The sequence below is a fragment of the Hypanus sabinus genome, unplaced genomic scaffold, assembly GCF_030144855.1.
Source record: "Hypanus sabinus isolate sHypSab1 unplaced genomic scaffold, sHypSab1.hap1 H_10, whole genome shotgun sequence".
Taxonomy (NCBI): Eukaryota; Metazoa; Chordata; class Chondrichthyes; order Myliobatiformes; family Dasyatidae; genus Hypanus; species Hypanus sabinus.
The window spans coordinates 269,664-292,486 of NW_026779041.1; the positions used below are offsets into that span (position 1 = coordinate 269,664).

Sequence of the window (22,823 nt, forward strand, 5' to 3'; positions counted from 1 at the left end):
AGCCGTTTAGCCCCACCCAAAATCAGGGTCGGGGGAGTCATGGGAGTAGGTGGTGGACGGTCGTATGAGCAGCCGGTGCAGATCACAAGTCCTGGTTATGTGACCACTGACACCAGGCAGACAATCTCTGAAGAGTATTGATAATGGCTGGGGTCACCCGTCTTGTAAAGACACTGCCCAGAAGAAGGCAATAGTAAAGCACTTCTGTAGAAAAATTTGCCAAGAACAGTCATGGTCATGGAAAGACCACGATCACCCACGTAATGCAATCTGGCACAAAACAAACATGAAGCTTTGGCTAATATGTCCAATCAACTGGAATCCACTTCAGATAAATACATAGAGGTAACAATCAGATTGGAATCACAGAGCAGAGAAACAGGCCATTCAGCCCACTGATTCTGTGCCATTAATTCCTACATTAATCATGTTATTCCCATCAACATCCATGCTCAGATTCTTCCACCCACCTACACACTAGGGACAGATTATAACAGCCAACTAACCCACCGACCTGTACATCTGAGAGATATGGGAGGAAACCAGAACACCTGGGAGGAAACCTACACAGTCAAAAGGCAGAACGTGCAAACTCCACACAGACATTGCCAGAGGTCAGGAATCAAAAAGGTCTCTCTGGCGCTGTAAGGTTGAGGTCCTACCAGCTACTTCCCTAGAAATCCAGAACAAGCTCAGAGCTGCTGAGTTTTTAATTTTGCTATTCTTTTGTGGGTATTACAGGCAAGGCCTCTCCCCCATCGAGCAGGTGGGGATGTGTCGTTCATGGGAATGACAGGGTTAACACACAAGGAGATGATGCCTCACTGCCTGTACATACTGGAGTTTAACATGAGGGCAGATCCTATCAAATACTGGAAGGTCTGTATAGAGTGGGTGTGGGGATGATGTTTTCTATAATGGGCGAGTCTAGGACCAGAGGGCTCAGCCTCAGAATAGTGGGACATCCATTCAGAACAGAGATGAGGAGGAATTTCTTTAGCCAGAGGCTGGTGAACCTGTGGAATTCATTGCCAGAGATGGTTGTGGAGGCCAGGTCATTGGGTATATTTAAAGCAGAGGTTGATGAGTTATTGATTAACCGGGGCATCAAAGGTTTCTGGGAGAAGGCAGGACAATTGGGTTGAGAGGGATAATGAATGGGAGCAGACTTGATGGGCCGAGTGGCCTAATTCTGCTCCTGTCTTGTGGGCATTGAGGATTTTAGGTGCTCCCTCTGTGCTGTTGGGGAGGAAACTCCAGAAATTGGACCAGGAATGAGGAAGGACTGTGACAAGTTATTACTATTGTTATTATTGGAATAGAGCGTGCAATAAGCTTTTCCGGCCTGTGCCACTGACCAATGACCAATTAGCCTACAACCAACTACAGATGGTGTGATTCTGTATACCCCCACCCCCTCAGTCGTTGCTCCACGTACACAAACCGTGCCCACACCAAAGACAGCCCCAGCCCCAAACAACAGGAAGCAGCAACAGAGTGCCAATGCAACTTTAATGTGTTTTAATGAAATCAAAGACTTTTGTTACAGGAATCTGGTACATCTGAGGCAACGTGCTGTTAGCAACAAGTTGCAAGACATGTATGAATGCACGTATAAGCAAAAACAAAACACAAAATCATAACAAAAAACAATTTAACACAAGGAATCAGTGGAGATTTAATCTTTCCCCAAATCACAGTACGAGTGCTTTTCAAAAAAAGATTTATAGTGCAGTCTCTGTGCGTATGCTCTCCACACACTTACTGAGAGGCACAAGACACAATGGGTTATTATTCTGTAGATCACGTACCTTAACAAGGCCACAGCAACCTGTCTCCGTTTAATTCCACTGACACTCCCTTAACAGTCAGGCATTAACACACAGAATAGGTCGAGATAGCCACCATTTCACTGAATAATTCCAATTGCAATCTTACTTGAACGGGATGGAAAGGAATACAGGGGGGAGGGAATAGTTTGATTTTTGGTTTCGTACCTTCAGCTGAGAACAGAAAGGTGTGTTCTTGCCAAGGTGGGAGGAAGAGGAACGGGTGATGTTTATTTGAGACTTGTGTCAGGATGTTTCAACATGGATGTCATTGTATTTGGCCCCACACACCTTCCCCAGTTTCACTCTCTGACATTCATGCTAGGGAGATCCAAGTGGACCCTACGCTTACCAGGACAGGGAGGCTAAGCCTCAGGACCCTGAGCCCTCCTGGGACAAAAGAAAGTGGTTCATTTTCTTTCAATGCCGCCTTTCATGAATTGTACTTTTTTTGGAGGGACGAGATCAGTTTGGGAAAACAACCTCCCTCTTCCCTCTGTCGAATTTCAAGGTCGCTGTTAGCCAATCCCAGGGATGTATTGAGGGCCTTGACAAGACTGTCCCTCAGCACATCCCTGGCATTGGATTGCCAAACAGGGAAGTCATTCCCAGAGCCTGTCAGCAAGGATGGTCTCCGCTTTACACAGGAGTCCCTGCTTGGTGAATGTGGTTTACGAAAAAAGAAATGGAGGTATATGTAGCTCTAGCTGGCATGGATGGGGAGGTGGAATCAGAAAGCCTGAATGCTAACAGCAGATGCTGTTGAAGGGGTGGGAGTGAGGGAAGAATGAGGGACACTCATGGAGGAGATGCAGTTGGCTGGAGATGACCTTGTTGTGCACTCTGAAACTTCGAACCAGGGTCACTGGTCTTACAGCACTTCAGCTCGATGATCCTTCCAATCAGAGTGAAGCTTCAAGTCATGTGGTACTCATGCCACAGCCAATGGACACAGAGGGCCAGATGGAAAGAGGCACTTGGGAATGGTGAGCCCCTCCTCTCTCTCCAAGCTGTTTTTGCCAGGGAGGTGGGCTTGCTTGCTCTTAGCTCTCTTATCCCCACACACCATCTAAATCCACCAGAGAGAGAGGGGGGTGGACAGTGGCCAACATGACGTGTGCAGGCACTAGGGAGCACATCCAGCCCTGAAGGGCAGTGTGGCACACAGGCACCTGGAACTGCAAAGCACAGAATACCAGTCCCTTTTTTAAACAACACTATGGACGGGCGCTAAAACACCAGCGAAACAACCGCCTTAAAACACGACAGAACTCAGTTAGGTCCAGCTACCAACCTGGGTCTCACCAACTTCCTTTGTGCAAACACTTTGATGTGCAGCAAATAAACACAACAACGTAGGTAAGAATAAATAACCCTGGCAAACACCAATGGGAAGGAAAAGGTAAACCTATTTACAGATATGCTCCAAATGTACAGAACCCATCAAGCAGTATGCCAACAGCTACCTCACAATAGTACTGGTTGTCTTGAAGCCTGGCAGTCAGGGAATCTGCTGGAATTCCAGCAAGAAGAAACAGCAGCTCCAGGGAAGACCACAAGAAAGCCTTCGGATCCTGTTTCTGAGAATGTACGACAAATTATTGGAAAATCCATGGAATCAAGGTGGTGGGGGGGGGGGTTGGAGTGGGCTGGCTGATTGGAGAACAACTGGTTTATGGTGTAACAGGGTAAGATTCCTGTATTTTATGGAAAAAGGTTTTGTGGTGTTTCCTCCCTCATCCAAGCATTCATCCTTCTCCTGTGTCAGAGGGAAGGGGCCCCACCCACAGACTTCTAAAGTAGTCACTCTTGCTGTTAATATGGAGAGCCAGCAAGATGTCCAACTACAGGGGGCATCACACCAACCTTCTTGTGATATTCCTTCCATCCAAACCTCCTCGCAAGTTCTGGAGTCCCTACTCTCTGCTCCACCGACAGCGCAGATCAGAGATTCCTGCCTTGTGGATGCATCCGGACAAAGTTATTTAAAACAATGCAACCGTACATCAGGAGGAAAAGGGTACTGGCAATGGATGGGCTTTCGTTCTTTAGCTCAAGCCTTATGATGGCGACACAAGTACGGACTTAGATTCAGTCCATTTGTCCGGGGGGGGGGGGGGGGGCTTGTGTAATTCTCTCATCTTGAGGTAACCACCTGAACGTCACCACATGCGGGAGAGCAGTGAGAGGAATCTGTGTGCACCAGACCTCAGGAGGGGAAAAAGTCAGAAGGAAATTCAAAAGGAAAAGTTTCCAGAAGAAGCGATATTACATCATTGAATTTCAAAGCCTTCAGTAACTGGCTAAGCACGTGAGTGCTAACTCTCTTTTGTGGGATGAGGGCAAGAGCAAATTTAAACAAAGACAGCCCGTAAACTTTGGTGACGAAACCTGGTCTCCCACCCTCCCGTCAGCTCCATCAATTACTCCTTGCACCATACCAATGGCCCGCTGAGGATTGTACTGCAGTTGTTGACTGGTCTTCATGCAATGGTGTGGGAGAATTCCGGAGGCTCTGTCTGACCTGCACTGTGGCAGGATGGTCACCCAGTGGTGCGCTACAGACGCACTGCACTTGATTCAGTGCGCTGGGTCTGTAAATGGCCCAATGCATGACACAACACAAATAATCAGCTGGCCTTGGAGACCCTGAACTAGTTACTCCTTTCACTTCCTTCCCGAACTATGCCGGACTAACTGGCTAATTAGTAAATAACGCTGGGTTATTTACTAATTATGCAGTCAGTAAAATCTGAATAGAAACCTGCTGGTAAGATGCTCTTAAGAGATATTGGGAGTTATTAATTGATAAGATGCTCTTAAAAGTTATTTTTTAAAAACATAGGTTAAAATGACTTAAATTTGTAATTTCAGATTAAGATGAAATTCCATCGGTTAATGAAACACTGTGTCATCAGTTGAGGGAAACTACAGTTCCAGTTTATCTCTGCAAACGCTTCTTGGGATCGGACAAGGCTGCTTTATTGTCCAATAGGAGGATGTTCACTAAATGTAAGACTTTGCGTGCATTTTTATTTGGGACCAAGGACGGGGAAGAAGGTGACATACAGAAAGCAAGAGAAAAAAGTGTGACAGAAAACACAACATTTTCTGGGTTGCATGGAATGTATTATCTACAGAGTTGTTTGGGGGAAGGGAGGGGAGTGTCCAGCTATGGTGACAGTGTTAAATATGACATGGCTTCCTCAGGCATGAATTGCAACTGCAATTAGCATCTGTCTGAGAGTACAAGGTTAGCAATTCTATGTGATGACCTCACAGGGGAGGGTTTCAGGCAGCTGGATATTTTAAAGGGCCTCGTGGTGACTCATCAACCATCAGAAGCTAAAAGCAGTTCTCCCAGGTCTGGGGAGAGGGAGGTGGGTCTTGAATATACTAACTTCATGTAGCACATAATCAGTGATGTTGGTAATGTTAAAAAGCATGAGGGGCAGTCAGAAAGTCTCCCCCTCAGTCAGAGAGAGCAGCCGCTCCACCACCCATCAGCCTAGGTCCCGAAAGCAGAGGCTGCAGCTGGTTTCACCAATGGCCAAGGTCCGGCTGGCAGCCACTGACCGACTTGGGGAGCTTGCACCGGAGGCTCTGTCGCCAGCCATTCCTCAAGGGACAGTGTCTACTTTCAAACGTCGCCACAGGGGCTGGCCGCTTCCTCGGTGAACGAATGCAGAAACCGAGCGCGCTCTGCTCACACTAATGAGAGGGTTGGCGTGGGAGGCAGCGGGTGAGGAAACTAGCAGCGGGAAGCAGAGGGCACAGCGTCCACCCAGGAAACGCGTCAACCCATTCTCTAACACACTCGACGTCAGGCGACATCATAAACTGCCAGTACCAAACTGCACATTTTAATCATTATCGCAACCCCGGTGTGTGTCGGCACTGAAATGGAACGCGTTCGTATACAGTAGATCGAGGTTCCCAAGCTGGGGTCCACGGATTCCTCGCTTAATGGTATTAGTCCATGACTGGATGATAGAATGCATATATGATTTATACCATTTATGACTGATGTGGTATATAGACCATACGGAGACGTCCATATACAACTGTCTGATATGTACCTCCTGCTTGCTTACTTCCAGCCATCACTTATAAAGGTGCTAGCTCAGTTTGATATAAATTCCAAAAGCTGCTCTCTCGTCCCAGAGGGGAGCAGCGGATCGATGGTCAGCCTGCTGAGGGAAGATCTCATTTGGTGATAATTATAAATGATGCTTGTGTGAGAGAGCGGACAAGGGAGGGGAGCAACATGAGAGGGGGATGGGTGGAAGCAGGAGGGAGAGGCCAAGAGAGGTGGAGTGAGATAGAGCTGGGGAGGTACAGTGCAGGTAGATTATGTCAGCCGTGCTCATTCTGAATCCTTATTCTTCCCACTTTTGGAAAAGACACTTTGTATCTGGATTTGGCCAACACACGTGTGGCAAAATTTCTTGCCCCAAGGACAGTTCACTCAAGTGGGATTCTCTTAATTTGGGCTTGGTTGCTTAACTGAGACCAGCTATGATCTTTGGTTCATGTGGAGACAGGGTGAGGATTGGACTAGGCTGAAGAATTCTAAGGATGAAAATAACACAACTCAATTCCCAGAGGTGTAGCATATGGATATACTGTACCGTCCAACAGTGAATGGAGGCCTATGCTCTGATGACATTAGGTTGAAATTAAGATGGAACAGAACTCCTGCATTTGAGGTGCAGCAACCCTGGGAAAGCGTAGTGGAGAAAACAAGACGACCGCCCTTTAGAAGCCCCTCAGAAGTGTCCACAGATAGTTAACGACTACTTCGCAGTTGCAGGGTTGGAGTGGTCAAAAGGCCCAACTGGAACAAGAACTGGTGAGGACATTTCACAGACCAGCACAGAAATAAACAAAAGGTTGCTGTCTATACATCGTCTGAACCCCTCTCCCTAGCCATCATTGGTATTTCTTACTGGATACTGTTCTAAGGTCAAAGACTACTCTGCTACTCTAGCCGTGGTCATTCACCCTGTCTGAACAGAGACATTGAATGCTACAGGGCTACTTAAACTTGGGACACAAGGTGCAAGTTCAGCTTTGCTCTCTGCCCACATACCAGATCGTGGGTGCTGCAACGGCCAACACCCAATCATGTAGGGTTTACTCAACTCTAAGGCTCAAGGAATTTGCCTCCTGGAAGAGTTAGTATGTTAAATGGCACTGCCTGCTGTTAGCAACTGCTTCAGCCTCCCTGCAGCCCTCATCTATCTGTCTTCGTGACAATGGTTGTGTGGCAAGGAACGTCCCTCCACTCGTCTGATAAGTATAGGCAGGTTAGACCCATCTTTGGAGTGTGCCAGCAGAAACTAATTCGGTTGGGAATGCTGCAGCAACTAATGCAACAAGGCAACGGGACAGGAGATTCGTAGGAAGCAGGATTGGCTGAGGAACAACTTGGTTTTCTTCCCACAATCTAAGCCTTAGCATTACCATTAAGCAAGGGGTCGGTGGATTGGGAACCCCTGAAAGGAATACTTAGTACAGTAAACTTCTTGCTCTTCAGTTGCTCCGAGTTTGGTGGGGAGAGGGGTGATAGGGATGTACAGCTGAGACTGAGAATAAAACCAGATATTGGATCACAGATGAAATGTTCAAGGTGGATGAAGCCACTTGAACAGCAACTCTGAACGACCGAAGGGTTCAGATTTATTCATCAGCGTCGTCGTTGGGGTACGTGAGTGGGGTAGTGAAGAGCCTGCCAATTTTAAAGGCAGCTGCAGGGGATGGCGGCTGCTTGTTGAGAATGCCGTCCATCATCATACCAGGAACTGTTCCCAGTGGTGGAGAAGAGGGCTTGGAGGCTCAGCCTCAATACTCTGGACAGTACAGGAATGTAGGTGGTATATACCTTCATATTGGAACACAACAGGACCTGGACAACCCTACCCAACCCCTGCCACATTCAGCCACAAATTGAAGTCATAACCTGCTGTGAACTCTGTGGGAGGGATAGGTCATCCTCAAGATAACTGTCAGAGAATCAGCATTCCCCACCCCCCCACCCAATGAGCACTAAACACTTGCCCACAAATTAGAGGAATTCCTTCATATTTCTTGGGAAGCTGGGACCCCCGTCCTCAAATAGCTGCATCAGGACCACGACTGGGAGCTTATCACACGACTGGCAAGTGTGACAAGGAAACCAAAGGACTGGCAGTGCACTTGGTCACGATCGGCCTGAACTGTGAAGCAGGCTGCACAGCCCTTGCCATCTCTTCCGTTCAAAGTCCAACCCTTGCAATGCAGGACAGAGTGAAGGGGGTAGGGTACACCCTTGCTCTGTCAGATACGCAGGGTTATCAGGGAAGGAGGAAGCAGGCTTGAAAGTCAGGACAAGCGACAGCATTTTGGGTCAGCAGGCTGCACACCACCCCTGATGATTAAAACCAGAGAACGAGAAACCAATTCACCCAGTGCAAAAAAAAAAGTAGTGCTACCCTCGCAGATTTGGGATTGATTATGCTGGCAATAGTCAAACAAAGTTAAATTAAATGTTATTGTGCTGCTCGTGCTGAAGCACAACAGGTTGCGATTAGGTGAGAATGGAGTAAGTCTATCTACATTGACCAATTTGACTAGTAATTACACTCAGAATGGTGGGTGGTGGGTAAAGCCTATTGCACAGAGCTTGCCAGTATAGTCTTGGGTTTAAGTAGCATTACCCTTCACTGAAATAAAAATTAAATGGGAGACTCTAAACCATTCCACACACATAAACACATTTTGTGTGGTCTCTTTTTGAAAAAAAAAGAGGATATTATTTTTCATCTTTACACCCTATGGAGTCATGTGGCTAGGAAAGCTAACCAATGGGGATACAGTTATATAAAACATTAGAACTGGGAGGATAGCTCACTGAACAGGCAGATGACACACGGTATACTGTACAAGGAGTCATTAGACCTCAAGGCAAGGCACCAACCCCCCAGATAAACCAACCAAGGCCAGTGCTTCACCCCCTGGTCGTAAGGTTTCCATCGAACCGATCAACTTGCAGCACTGTCGGAGAGAAGAGAAAGAGAGGCCAGGCGTTATTCCCAAACATGATTAAGCAACTTGAATACAGAACAGAGTACAGTACAGGCCCTTTGGCCCAGGACTTTGTGCTGAACAGTGCTTTGTAAAATTGCACTGCAGTGCCTCAACTGTGGGGCGGCATGGAAGGGTAGTGGTTAGCGCGACGCTATTGCAGATCAGAGTACAGAGTTCAATTGCGACATAATCTGCGAGGAGTCTGTACGTTCACAGACGTACCAGTTGGTAGGTTAATTGGTCATTGTAAAATGTCCTGTGATCAGGCTAGGGTTAAATCAGAAGACTGCTGGGCTGGATGGCTCGAACGACCGGAAGGGCCCATTTTGCGCGGCAATAAATAAATAAATAAATAAATCAATCCCCTTATCTTTTTAAAATTTATCTACAGCTTTCATCTACATCCACTTTAAATGACATAGTCTGCACAATCCTTTACAGAGATTCACTACCTTCTACGAGAAGTTGTTACCAAACTATCAGTTCTAAATGACCTTACACTGATCTTGCAACTGTTGGACGAACATAGGACACAACACATTACAGGCACCTCAGACAATAATGTCAAGCTGGGTTTGTAACCTACTTTAAAATCAATCCCACCCCTCCCAACTACACAACCCTCCGCTTTTCTATCATTCATGTGCCTACCTAAGAGTTTCATAAGCGTCACTAAGGTAACTGCCTCTACCACCTTCCCTGGCAGAGCGTACTCTGTGTAAAAAGGTACCTCTGACAGCCCCCTCCCCAACACTTTACTCCAATCACCAGGTATAGCCATTTCCGCCTTGGGATACTTGCTTTAAATTAAAATATATCCCTGTACACATCCATAAACCTCAAAGGGCTGTGACAAGTGAGAGTGTTCTATTTTAATATTCTGCATTAATTTCATCTGAGGTCAAGGGTGAGCCATTTACCACACAGTGCCAGTAGTTTACTGCATTAAAGGTATGCGTCACTTCAAGAGTTCCCAACCTTTTTTATGCTGCGGACCGATACCATTAAGTAAGGGGTCCGTGGAACGCAGGTTGGGAACTCGCGTGTTACTGTCTCAATCGTCCAAGCACACAATGACTAATTCCCAGGTGGGAGGGCAGTGTCCTAAGCACAACATCTACCTGCCCCGGCCTTATCGACTCGTTTACCTCATCATAACGATATTCAACAGTTTACCTTCTCGTAACTACTTTATATTCAATAACTCAGCACCCAGAACTTCAAAGGTTCAAGAGCTTTCAGGAAGATTATTTCCATCACTTTGTGCTTTATCCTTCGTGCTTTATGCCTCAGATATATGCTGGCTAGTTAAATGAAACTATTTCTCAGTGTCAACCCCTCCCAGAATCCAGAATAGGCCAATCTTCCTCAATCTCTGTCCACAGGACAAGCCTATTTCATCTTCATTTTATGTGGGATTAACTCATCCTGGCTACAAATGGCATCTAAAGCATCTCCAGAAAAAGTCAAACGTAACTAACACAATTTTCCTCTAGATATTCATCCAACAATGAGATTAAAGCAAAAATGTGGGGCCAGAAAGCTGAAGATAAAATAAAATTACATCAAGGCCCAAAGAGGAAGGAAAATCTAATTTCAAAATCATGGCATTCTAATCAAGTTGCACGTAAGTTAGAAACAGTAAAGCTCTCTCTACACTGTCACATCACACACTCCCAGGATAGGGACAGCACGGGTTAGATACAGAGTGAATCTCCCTCTACACTGTCCCATCACACACTCCCAGGACAGGGACAGCACGGGTTAGATACAGAGTGAAGCTCCCTCTACACCGTCCCATCACACACTCCCAGGACAGGGACAGCACGGGTTAGATACAGAGTGAAGCTCCCTCTACACTGTCCCATCACACACTCCCAGGACAGGGACAGCACGGGTTAGATACAGAGTGAATCTCCCTCTATACTGTCCCATCACACACTCCCAGGACAGGGACAGCACGGGTTAGATATAGAGTGAAGCTCCCTCTACACTGTCCCATCACACACTCCCAGGACAGGGACAGCACGGGTTAGATACAGAGTGAAGCTCCCTCTACACTGTCCCATCACACACTCCCAGGACAGGGACAGCACGGGTTAGATACAGAGTGAAGCTCCCTCTACAATGTCCCATCACACACTCCCAGGTCAGGGACAGCACGGGTTAGATACAGAGTGAAACTCCCTCTACACTGTCCCATCACACACTCCCAGGACAGGGACAGCACGGGTTAGATACAGAGTGAAGCTCTCTCTACACTGTCCCATTACACACTCCCAGGACAGAATCACTGATTAGGTAAAGCTCACTCTATACTGAAAAAAGATCTAGCGCTTTTCTGGTGTATATAACAAATAAACTCTTCTCAGGCTTCCAGCCAGGTACAAATATTGATTGTAACCATTTTTTCGATGACAAACTCTGCCATCTTCATCAGGGATGATGCCTGGGCGTGTCTAGTCTGGTGGTGTTTATACCCCCATTGTAAATCTCTACTGATTGGATGAGGACTAACCAATCTGGTTTCTGCTGTCCCACCTTGTTGACAATCAAATTCCAGCTCTTACTTAGAGTGAGACCTTCCTCGTTGTTAAAATTCTTTTCCTTAGTTTTATTTCAATGGTTTCCTGTACCACACATTTCTCCAGGTAACTCAAACGGGTACATCTCCTGTGTTCCTTTAGATGGATTTTCACCGTGTGTCCTGTCTGGACACGGAGGGATGCATGGTGGAAACCTCCATCAAGGAGCACAGGAGGTGAATCCATCTGGGTTACCTGGAGAAATTGGCAGTAGCAGAACATTGCTTTCAGAATGGCTTCCACGGCACAAAACTAATGTGCTGCACCAATGGCTTCTGTGACTGCCTGGTAAAGGAAACCACTGAAACAAAACTAGAGGAAAAGAATTTTAACAAAGACAATGGTCTCGCTCTGAGCGGAACAGCGGAAACCTGATTGGATTCGGAGGAACAGACTATGGGGGTATAAATACCACTGGACTAGATATGCCTAGGCATCATCCCTGATGAAGATGGCAGGTTTGTCATTGAAACGTCAATTGAAATCAATACCTGTACGCAGCTGGAAGCCCAAAAATAGTTTATTCCGCCCTCCATACTGGCCCATCACACACTTGCAGGATAGAACCAGAACAGGTTATATACAGAGTAAAGGTCTCTACAGGGTTGGGACAGTACATGTTGATGCAAATCGGAGATGAAACTGAAAGCTCCTGTTATGTCTTTCTCTGAGACCTGGACGAAAATCCGGTCAATACTGACTCGAGAGCATTCATCTTCTTTCTCTCTGCAGAAGACCTTGAGTAAAGTACCCTTGGTGCCCATTCATTTGGCTAAACCTTATGTGACTTCATTCATTTACCTTGGTATCTTTGTCTCACTTAAAACTTATTAATCTCAATACTGAAGATATAACTCACCCCTAAGCAAAGTGGGATACCCAACCTTTCCTTTAATGCCAGGGTCCCCTACTAACTGAGGGGTCCACGAACTGCACATTGGGAACCCCTATTCTAGGGAGAGAGTTCCAGCACACCATGGACCATTACCCATAAAACACAGGAGTAGAATTAAGCCATTGGGCCCATCAAGTCTACTCTGCCATTGCATCCTGGCTGATTTATTACCCCTCGCAACCCCATTTTCCTGTCTTCTCCCCGTATTCATTGACATCCTCGATAAGACCATTAGAAAAGAAAGCTTCCTGACACCAACCCGGTTCGATATGGCTCTGATTTTAAGGTGATGCCCCCCCCCCCCACCATTTTTTCTTGATTTGCTCCCAGGTTCCTTAATTTAACCTTTCACCACCTTAGAAACACAACTAGATCCCCAGAAACCTTCTGTGTTGACACCACACCGTGAATCCTACCTGCTTTTACATGAGCTCCACAGCATCGAGTCACGGCCACCGTGCCTAGCAGTTACACTGCTGCTTGTTTTGTGTCTGCATGCTTCTGGGCTGCCGGAGTTGGCGTAGCGAGGCGTCGCCGTACTGGATGCCTGAGCCCATGCGCTCGGGGTCAAGCTCACCTGTAGATTCACAACAAGAAGGCAGCTGCATTTTGTGGGAGTCACACAGCCTGCGCCCAGCATTACGGCTGCCCCTCTACTTCCTTAGGAGTTCGCAGAGATTCGGCATGATTTGAAAGTGGTCTATTACTTAATATGTTAATTTCTTTAATGAAATACAAACATTTCTCTTTAACATTTAAGTTAACCATATAACAATTACAGCACGGAAACAGGCCATCTCGGCCCTTCTAGTCCATGTTGAACGCTTACTCTCACCTAGTCCCACTGACCTGCACTCAGCCCATAACCCTCCACTCCTTCCCTGTCTATATACCTTATTTTAAAAAAATGACAAAATTGATCCTGCCTCTACCACTTCTACTGGAAGCTCGTTCCACACAGCCACCACTCTCTGAGTAAAGAAATTCCCCTCGTGTTACCTCTAAACTTTTGCCCCCTAACTCTCTACTCATGTCCTCTTGTTTGAATCTCCCCTACTCTCAATGGAAAAAGCCTATCCACGTCAACCCTACCTATACTCCTCATAATTTTAAATACCTCAACCTTCTACGCTCCAAAGAATAAAGACCTAATTTGTTCAACCTTCCTCTGTAACTTAGGTGCTGAAACCCAGGTAACATTCTAGTAAATCTCCTCTCTACTTTCTCTATTTTGTTGACATCTTTCCTATAATTTGGTGACCAGAACTGCACACAATACTCCAAATTCGGCCTCACCAACGCCTTGTACAATTTTTTTGTACAAAGCTTTGTACAATGTACAAGTTTTTGGAAAATGAATGTTTGGGACACCTAAAACTTGTTCTTTCTACTGACCCACTAATGCAGAAGACAAAAATAAGCATCTAAAATAAAATTAATATAAAAAATCTAGGGTGCCTAAGACTTCTGCACCTGCCTCAACCACTTCCTCTGGCAGATCATACCATAAATGGACTACCTTCTAGGCAAGATCCTTAACAGTGTTGCTGAGCAGAGAGATCTTGGAATCCAGGTTCATGGCTCCTTGGAAGTGGCTACAGAGATCGATAAGGTGGTTAAGAAGGCTTATTGAATGCTTGCTCTTATTAGTTGAGGCTTTGAGTTCAAAAGTCAAGAGGTTATGTTGCAACTTTATAAAACTCTGGTTAGGCCACATCTGGAGTATGTTGTACAGTTCTGGTCGCCTCACTATAGGAAGGATGTTGAGGTTTTGGAGAAAGTGCTGGAGAGGTTCACCAGGATACTGTCTGGTTTAGCGGGCATGTGCCACCATGAGAGACTGGATAAACTTGGGTTATTTTCACCGGAGCGCCGGAGGCTCATGGGAGATCTGATAGAGTTTTACAAGGTTATGAGAGGCATAGATAGAACGGGCAGAGAGTATTTGTTTCCCAGGGTAGAAATGACCAATACATTGAAGGTGGGAGGGGATAGGTTCAAGCGTTTTTGTGTGGAGTAAGCTTTTCACTCAGAGAGCTGTGGATGCCTGGAATGTGCTGCCTGGCGTTGTGGTACAGGCAAATACATTAAAGGCTTTTAAGAGACGTTTGGGTAGGCACATGGATATGAGGAAGATGGAGGGATAGGGACATGGTGTAGGCATGAGGAATTAGTGTTTGGGGGTTTTTGATTTGCTTTTTAGCTGGCTCAGCACAACACTGAGGGTGAACGGCCTGTTCCTGTGCTATGTTCTATGAAAAAGTGCCCCTTCAGGTTCTAATTAATTCTCTCCCCTCTCATCTATGCTCTGAGTTCATGATTTCCCAAGATGTTGAGTGACTGCAAGAACAGGCCCTCCCTCTGATGACAGCCGACGTTCATCTCGAGCGAGAACATGAGGGTGTTAACAGAGCTTCAGAAGGAAAACAGAAGTGCTTGTGAAGACATGGCCGGAGAGTTGCGCTGGTGGCAGGGGACATAAGATCACTGTTCCATGAGCACATTCTATTCTTACCTGATTCAATTTTATTTAAGATGGTCCTTGCACATTTCAGAAATGCTTCTTCCACATTTTCCCCAGTCAGTGCACTGGTCTCCAGGAACATCAGCTCTACAGCGGGAATACCAGAAAGAACCTCAGGTGAGCCATTCAGAAACACGCAGTTACGTGCTGCCACCTTAACGTCCCAGGTACGATGGTACCATTGCTGTCTGAAACAGGGGCAACGCGCAAGGAGGGGATGCTTGCTGTCCTGTTGACCTCAGCTGCATGACAGATGGGACAGGGGAAGCTTAGTGATTCGTCACGAGGCTACAGTAACTCCTGGTGACTGGTGCCAGAAGTGGATACAAGTACGACATTTAAAGACAGTTGGACAGGTACGTGGATAGGAAAGGTGCAGAGCAGGGGCTCCACAGACCACTTGCTTAATAGTATTGGTTCACGGTATAAAAAGGGTTGGTGACCCCTGGCATAGAGGGATATAGGTCAATCGGAGTGGATTGTCCTTGAGGTCTCCTTCCAAGCTGGGCTGTTTTATAATTCTATACAATTCCCTCTGATGGAAACTACCTCCTCTACCCTCTAAACTTGGAACTGCTTTTCCCAGGCTTCTGGGATTTTAAGAGAGAAAGTCAAACCTTTGAAAGCCCAACAAGAAAAGGGAGCTCTGAGCAAATGCAGGCCCTATGGAGGTCCAATGGCAGCAGCAAATTCAACTTCACATTGAATCAAGACTGTTAGTGAACCCCACTTCTGACACAATAAGTGAGATATGATTCCAGGATGATAAAGAAAAGCCCAGACTTCCAAATATTCACTGGAAACCCCAGTTCAAATGGAAGCACGTCCCTTATAGGCTCCTGACAAGGTACATGTCGCTCTAGTCCACAAACCCCTCGGTTAATGGTATAGGTTCAAGGCATTAAAAAGGTTTGGAATCCTTGCTCTAGAGTGTTGGTTGCACAGTGCCAGTGACTTCCCGATACTGATTAGCTCAGGTTAAGCTGGAAAAAAATGACTAGACAGCCAAGAGTTACCGTTTTCTTGTGCAAAGCGCGAAGCCTCCAGGAACGTGACCTCCCGATCAGCATCCAAGTCCTTCTTGTTCCCACAGAGAATTATGACGATATTAGGACTGGCAAGGGTCCGGGCATCTGTCAACCAGTTTGTGAGTGCATTGTAGGTCTCACGGCTTTATGAAGAAAGAAGACAGGACAATTACATTTCAAGTTTTGGTGGGTAAGCTTTAGGGAATCAAAGTGACGAGGTACAAATGATCCATAAGCTAATGGAGGGGTTCCCAACCGTTTTTTTTTAGTATCAGGACCAACATTATTAAGCAAGGGGTCCATGGACCTCAGGTTGAGAACCCCTAAACAGAACAGGGTTGACCCACTGGAATTCCTCCAGCAGTATCAGTTTCTTACATCATTCCTACTCTCTACCCTCCCCATCTGGATCCACCGTCTATCACCAGCCAGCTCTTCCTCCTCCACCTTTTTAATCTCTCAGCTCACTGACTGTCCGTTTCTCCCCACGGAGGTGGCTCAGCATTTCAGCAGCTGCAATCTCCCGAGTCTCACCAGCATTTCTGAGCTTGCCGGTAACATGGGCTGAGTGGGCAAATTGTGGAGAAAGCACAAAACAGATTTCAAAGTAATTCGGATGTCAAGTGAGTGGGCAAATCCATGACAGACGCAGAGAAAGTGAATGGGAAAACTAAACAAAATACTGGTCACAGTTCTGTGAAAAAGTCTTAGGTGTGTGTACGCATGCATATATAGAGACCCAGATCAGAACCAAGTTTATCAATGTCACATATGTTATGAAATTTGGTTTATCTGTGACAGCAATACGGTACAATTCATAAAATTACTGTAGTACTGTCCAAAAGTCAGCTCTATATATATATATGGTTGGGAAAATGGAAAGGGAGAGGGGAGGGAGCAGGAGGTAGCAGAAAGATATTCTGTAATGATCAATAAACAATAAACCAATAGTTTGGAATCAGATGACCTTGCCCGGTAACTCAGTCTACACTCTGCCACCCCATAGACCCTGGCACTCCTTCTCTGCCACCTGTCCCTCACCTCTCCCGTGGCTCTCCACCCTCGCCATTCCCAAAATCCTTCACTCCCTACAGATTTACAAACTCGCTCTCTGCTCCATGTTGACAAATCCAGTACAGTGCAAAAGTCTTAGGCACCCTAGCGATATAATGTGCGCCAAGACCTTTGCACAGGACTGTAGATGGTGACGGATTAGAAAATGTTGATGGGCAAACCACTGAACGCAAGCATGCGGTTGCACCCAGCGGTTACAAATGGTGGAGTACAGGAACAAGAATCTTGGTGAGACAACATGTGGAGTGATGTGCACAGCTTTAGATTTCTCCTCAAGGCAGACACAATACAGTGTCAGGAAATGTATGCTCATGCACTTCAGTAGAAGACTATTTTCTACATGGAGAGAAGAATTCAAAAATTCTGAGTTGCAAAGGGATTTGGGAGTCCACGTTCAAGATTCCCTGAAGGTTAACTTGCAGGTTGAGTCGGTGGTGAGGAAGGAAAATGCCATGTTAGTTTTCATTTTGAGAGGACTAGAATATAAAAGCAAGGATGTAACATTGAGGCTTTATAAGGCACTGGTGAGGCCTCACTTGGAGTATTGTGAGCAGTTCTGGGCCCCTTATCTAAGAAAGGATGCGCTAACAGTGCAGAGGGCTTGGAGCAGTTTAACAAAACCAATTCCAGGATTGAAAGGTTTATTATATGAGGAGCTCTGGGCCTGGTACTCACTAGAATTCAGAAGAATCAATTTGGGCATGAGGGGATACAGGGAGAAGGTAGGAAATGGAGGCCGAGAGTGAAATGATGGAGCAGACTCTACGGCCAAATGGCCTAATTCAGCTCCTATCTCTTAAGGTCTTACTGTATATTTACTATCACATGAGTGTAATGAAAGGTGCACTGGAAAGGTTGATCACATGACAGAGGTTAGATTAATCAAGTACAGTCAACAGTTCAGAAGAATAGAAGTAAATCTCATTGACTGGGCTCAACAGGCAGGGTTTACAAGCTCAGAACTTATTACCACAGATCTTGGCCGTGAAATTTGTTGCCTTACAGCAGCAATATAATCAACATCATTATGTACCATGTTGTATGACATAGGCGATCAAACAGGAACAACAGGTATTTTAAAAAAAACTTCAGATAGATTACTGTAGTCTAAAAATAGGCATCTGCTAACTATGTCAGTAACAGGTCCCTTGTGGCAAAATATTACTCAGAGACTCTTTAGATTCCAAGAGTGACATGTTTGATCAGTGTCATCCAGGATATAGTTTGTGCAAAGCAGGCACTGGTAACTGACTGACTTGTAAAACAGAACTGGACCATTTATTGTGACTGACTAAAATTAAGTCACAAACAGAGTTGTATTTGCAAAATATTTCCTTATTTCACACTGGAAACCTTCAGGAAAGTCTGAGAGAATCCCGGAGCCTCACAGAAGAATCCCATAAGGCTGTGTGCTTACCCCCTGTTCTACTCGCTTTACACTTATGACTGTGAGGGCAAGAACACCCTCAATGCCATTCTCCATTTGCTTACAACATCACTGTCGTTGGCTGAATCAGCATAGAGGAGGGAGATTGAAAATCTGGCTGAGTGGTGCCACGACAACAACCTCTCCCCCAATGTCTGCGAGACCAAGGAGCTGATTATCGACGTCAGGAGGAGAGGGTCAGCAACTTTAAATTTCTCAGTATTTCCCTGTCATTTCATAGAATCTGACATGGGTCCTGCACGTTTTGCCATTATGACTGCACCTCTACTTCTTTAGAAGTTTGCAAAGAATCAGCACATCATCTAAAACTTAGACAAACTTCTATTGATGTGTGGTGGAGAATATATTGAAGGAATTTCAGGATGAATATTGTATAGATTTCTCGACGTTAAATTGAACTATTGATTGCATCGTGACTTGGTGTGCAAACATCAATGTAAAAGCCTACAAAAAAGGAGTGGAATCTGCCCAATCCATCGAGGGTAAAGCCCTCCCTACCACTGAGCACAGCTATTCAAAGTGTTGTCGCAGGAAAGCAACATCCACCATGAAGGACCCCCATCATCCAGGTCGTGCTCCCTGCTCACTGCTGCCATCAGGAAGGAGGTACAGGAACCTCAGGGCCAATACCACCAGGTTCAGGAACAGTTATTACCTCTCAACCATCAGGCTCTTGAATCAGAGGGGATAACCACTTGCCCCATCACTGAACTGTTCCCACAACCTATGGACTCATTTTCAAGCTCAAGGACAGCTTCTATCCCACTCTGATAAAACTATTGAAGCTAGTACGATAAGATGACCTCATTATGGCTTCGCACCTTATTGTTTACCTGCAGTCAGTACATGTAACATTTTAAACTACATTTAAACATGATAAGGTATGCAAATAACACACACAAAATGCCGGAGGAACTCAGCAGGCCAGGCAGCACCTCTGGAAAAGAGTACAGCTGCTGTTTCAGGCCAAGACCCTTCAGCAGGACTGGAGAAAAAAAAGATGAGGGGTAGAATTAAAAGGGGGGAGGGGAGGGAGAAACACAAGGTGACAGGTGAAACCAGGAGGTGGAGAAGTGAAGTAAAGGGCTGGAAAGTTGATGGTGAAAGAGATACAGGGCTGGAGAAGGAGGTGTCTGATAGGAAAGGACAGAAAGGAAAGAAAGGGAGCGGGGAGAATTACTGGAAGTTAGAGAAATTGACGTTCATGCCATCAGGATGGAGGCCACCCAGATGGAACATAGGGCGTTGCTCCTCCAACAGTGGGGGAGGCCATGGATAGATATTGCGGAATAGCAATGGGAAGTGGAATTAAAATGGGTGGCCACTGGGAGATAGAGTATGCAAATGCTGGAAACCCACAGAATGCTGGATGAACTCAGCAGGTCGGGCAGTATCGATGGAAATGAATAAACAGCTGACGTTTTCAGCTGAGACCCTTTTTCGTGACTGAAAAGGAAGGGGAGAAGACTTCGGAATAACATGGTGGGATGAGAGGGAGGAGGCTAGTTAGAAGGTGATAGATAGGCGAAGCCAGGTTGGTAGGAAAGGTAAAGGGCTGGAGAAGAAGGAGTCTGACAGGAGAGGGGAGTAGACCATAGAAAGGGAAGGAAGAGGGTACCCAGGTGAACGAGATAGGCAGGTGAGAAGAGGTAAAAGGCCAGAGTGGGGAATAGAAGAGGGGAAGGGAGGAATTTTTTTTAAACCGGAAGGAGAAATTGATATTCATGCCATTGGGTTGGAGGCTGCCAAGATGGAACATAAGGTTTCGGGCCGAGACCTTCGTCAGGACTGACGAGATACAGGACTGACTTCGTCAGGGTCTCCGCCCGAAACATCGACAGTGCTTCTCCCTATAGATGCTGCCTGGCCTGCTGTTTTCCACCAGCATTTTGTGTGTGTTGTTTGAATTTCCAGCATCTGCAGATTTCCTCATGTTTGGAATAGAAGGTTTTACCTTGTACCTCCTGAATGCATTACTGCAATGCATTCTGGACGGACAGTATGCAAATTCTTCACTGTAGCTCAGTATGTGACAATAATAAACTACTTTACCAATGAATTAACAGGATAACAGGCCTTTACACTTCATATCCCAAAGTGCCACATCTCACATTTGGCTTGTCTGCATAGCATGATCTGCCCGGACAGCACTCAAACAAGTTGAACTTGAACTGGGATAATGTAAAGGTGAGACCCATCATAAATTGTCAAGTTTTTGGCCACTGGAAATTCCCACTTGTGGCAGATGCTTCGTCAAGCTCCTCTGCACTATCACAATCGGGACTTCCCAGTGGCCAAGCATCTTAATTCCGATTCCCATTCGGACTTATCAGTCTGTGACCGGCTCTTGTGCCGAGATGAGGCCACCCTCAGGGTGGAGGAGCAACACCTTAAATTCCATCTGGGTACCCTCCAACCTGATGGCATGAACGTCCACCTCTCCTTCCAGTACACAAATCCTCTCCCCCATCCCCTTCAATTCCCCACTCAGGCCTTTCACCTCTTCTCACTTGCCTATTATTCCCTGTGTCCTTTCCTTCCCTTTCTATGGTCCACTCCCCACTTCTATAAGATTCTTTCTTCTCCACCCCTTTACCTTTCCCACCACCTGGCTTCACCTACAGGCTAGCTGCCTTCCCCTCCCACCCCCCAACTTTTTATTTTGCCCTTTCCCAAAGAAGGGTCTTGGCATGAAACATCGACTGTTTGTTCATTTCCAGAGACGCTGCCTGGCCTGCTGAGTTCCTCCAGCATCTTGTGTGTGTTGCTTTTGATTTCCAGCAGCTGCGGACTTTCTTGTGTTTCAAGTTTTTCCACTGAAGCTCGATCTACAGGATGATAATAAACCAATCCCCAGAACTGGCAACAGTCTGACACACCACCACCCGCGTTTTGCCCATTAGCTTGTTGACAGGTGATCTCTGCCTGTTCCACACAATGAAGCACCAGTAGTGACCCTGCCAAGCTTTGCTGCAAGCTGTTCACTATTTATTTCGGAAAAAGACATCAAGGGGCCTTTTTATTTAGCTTATACAAAAATATTTTACTCTTAACACCTCACTGGACGTATTCATCCTAAATACACCTGACAGCTAGTTTAACCTGAATCCTGATCGGGGAATGACATTGCTGGAGCGGATTTGGAGGCAATTCAATGAGGCAGGGCCCGAGAGCGAGAGAAGACCTGAGATTTGATCGATTTAATTGCTGGGCCAAATTGGAAAGATCAGGTACAGGCTGAATTGAGGCAGTGGGGCTCTGGCCCGACAGCATATTGAAGCAGCATGGCCTGGGAGTTTCCAAGAGTGAGGACCGACCCGGGATTTGGACAATTTAAGTGTGGGCCAGAGGTGAGGGATGAGATCAGTACAGATCACTGCTTAGCAAGATTTACATGTCCCTACACTGAACTGAGACTGCAACTAACAGGACTGTGGATCGGCTACAGTGATTTTGTGGCTGTGGTCTCACCTTCATGAACATCTGTTTTGAATGTTATTTGCTTACTTTTGTTGTTTCTACAATCAGTTTTCTTTCCTGCACATTGGGTGCCTGACAGTCTTTTTTTAAAATGGGTTCTATTAGGTTTCTTTATTTTGTGGCTGCCTGTAAGGACACCAATCTCAAAGTTGGTAATAAATACATACTTCAATAATAAATGTACTTTGAACTTTGAATATTTATTTATCGAGAAATACAGCACAGAGTAGGCTCTTCTGGCCACACCACCCCAACAACTATGATTTAACACCAGTCTAATCACAGGACAATTTCCAATGGCACACACATATATCAGGGTCGAGTGCTTCCCCATGCCTTATTTGGTGCATCGGGCAGCAACCTTGCAATTTCTTTAGCATTTCTCTGTTTTACAAGGCTGAGTTGCTAGCTCAACGCTCAACCTAGCACAGGTGGAACTCGTGCAAGGAGCCAGCCAAATTCGAACCTAGGACCTCTTACTCCAAAGTCTGGGTGCAGATAGCACTACATCGTTGGCACATATATACATATTTACTGTAATTCACATTTTTATATTATAGTGTCCTTCTGCCACAAAAACAACAGATTTCACTACATACGCTGGAGATATTAAACCCAGTTGTGATTCTGTAGATGCTGGAAACCCAAAGCAACACACACTTCATGCTGGACGAACTCAGCAAACCAGGCAGCATCTATGGAAATGAATAAATAGTTGACATTTCAGGCTGCTGTTCTCGGTCCTGAAGAAGGGTCTCAGCCCAAAAAGTTGACTGTTTGCTCATTTCCACAGATGGTGCCTGATCTGGCGAGTTCCTTCAGCATTTTGTGTGCACTCCCAAGCTTTCAGCCGCATTGGCTTGCTGCCTGAAGCTTTGCCCTTTTCCAAGACT

At 45.9% G+C, this 22,823-nt stretch overlaps 1 protein-coding gene across 1 annotated transcript in view; it reads right to left on the bottom strand.

The window, feature by feature from the left end:
* Nucleotides 1-1,498: 1,498 nt before the first annotated feature.
* Nucleotides 1,499-22,823, bottom strand: part of LOC132386059 (ras-related protein Rab-4B) — an 80,555-nt gene continuing 59,230 nt past the window's right edge. The window contains exons 5-8 of the mRNA XM_059958348.1: nt 15,918-16,072; nt 14,893-14,988; nt 12,794-12,954; nt 1,499-8,864 (exon numbers count right to left, since the gene is read on the bottom strand). Coding sequence (XP_059814331.1) covers nt 12,839-12,954; nt 14,893-14,988; nt 15,918-16,072 — 367 coding nt within the window. The 3' untranslated portion in view covers nt 1,499-8,864; nt 12,794-12,838. The remainder of the gene's footprint in view (nt 8,865-12,793; nt 12,955-14,892; nt 14,989-15,917; nt 16,073-22,823) is intronic.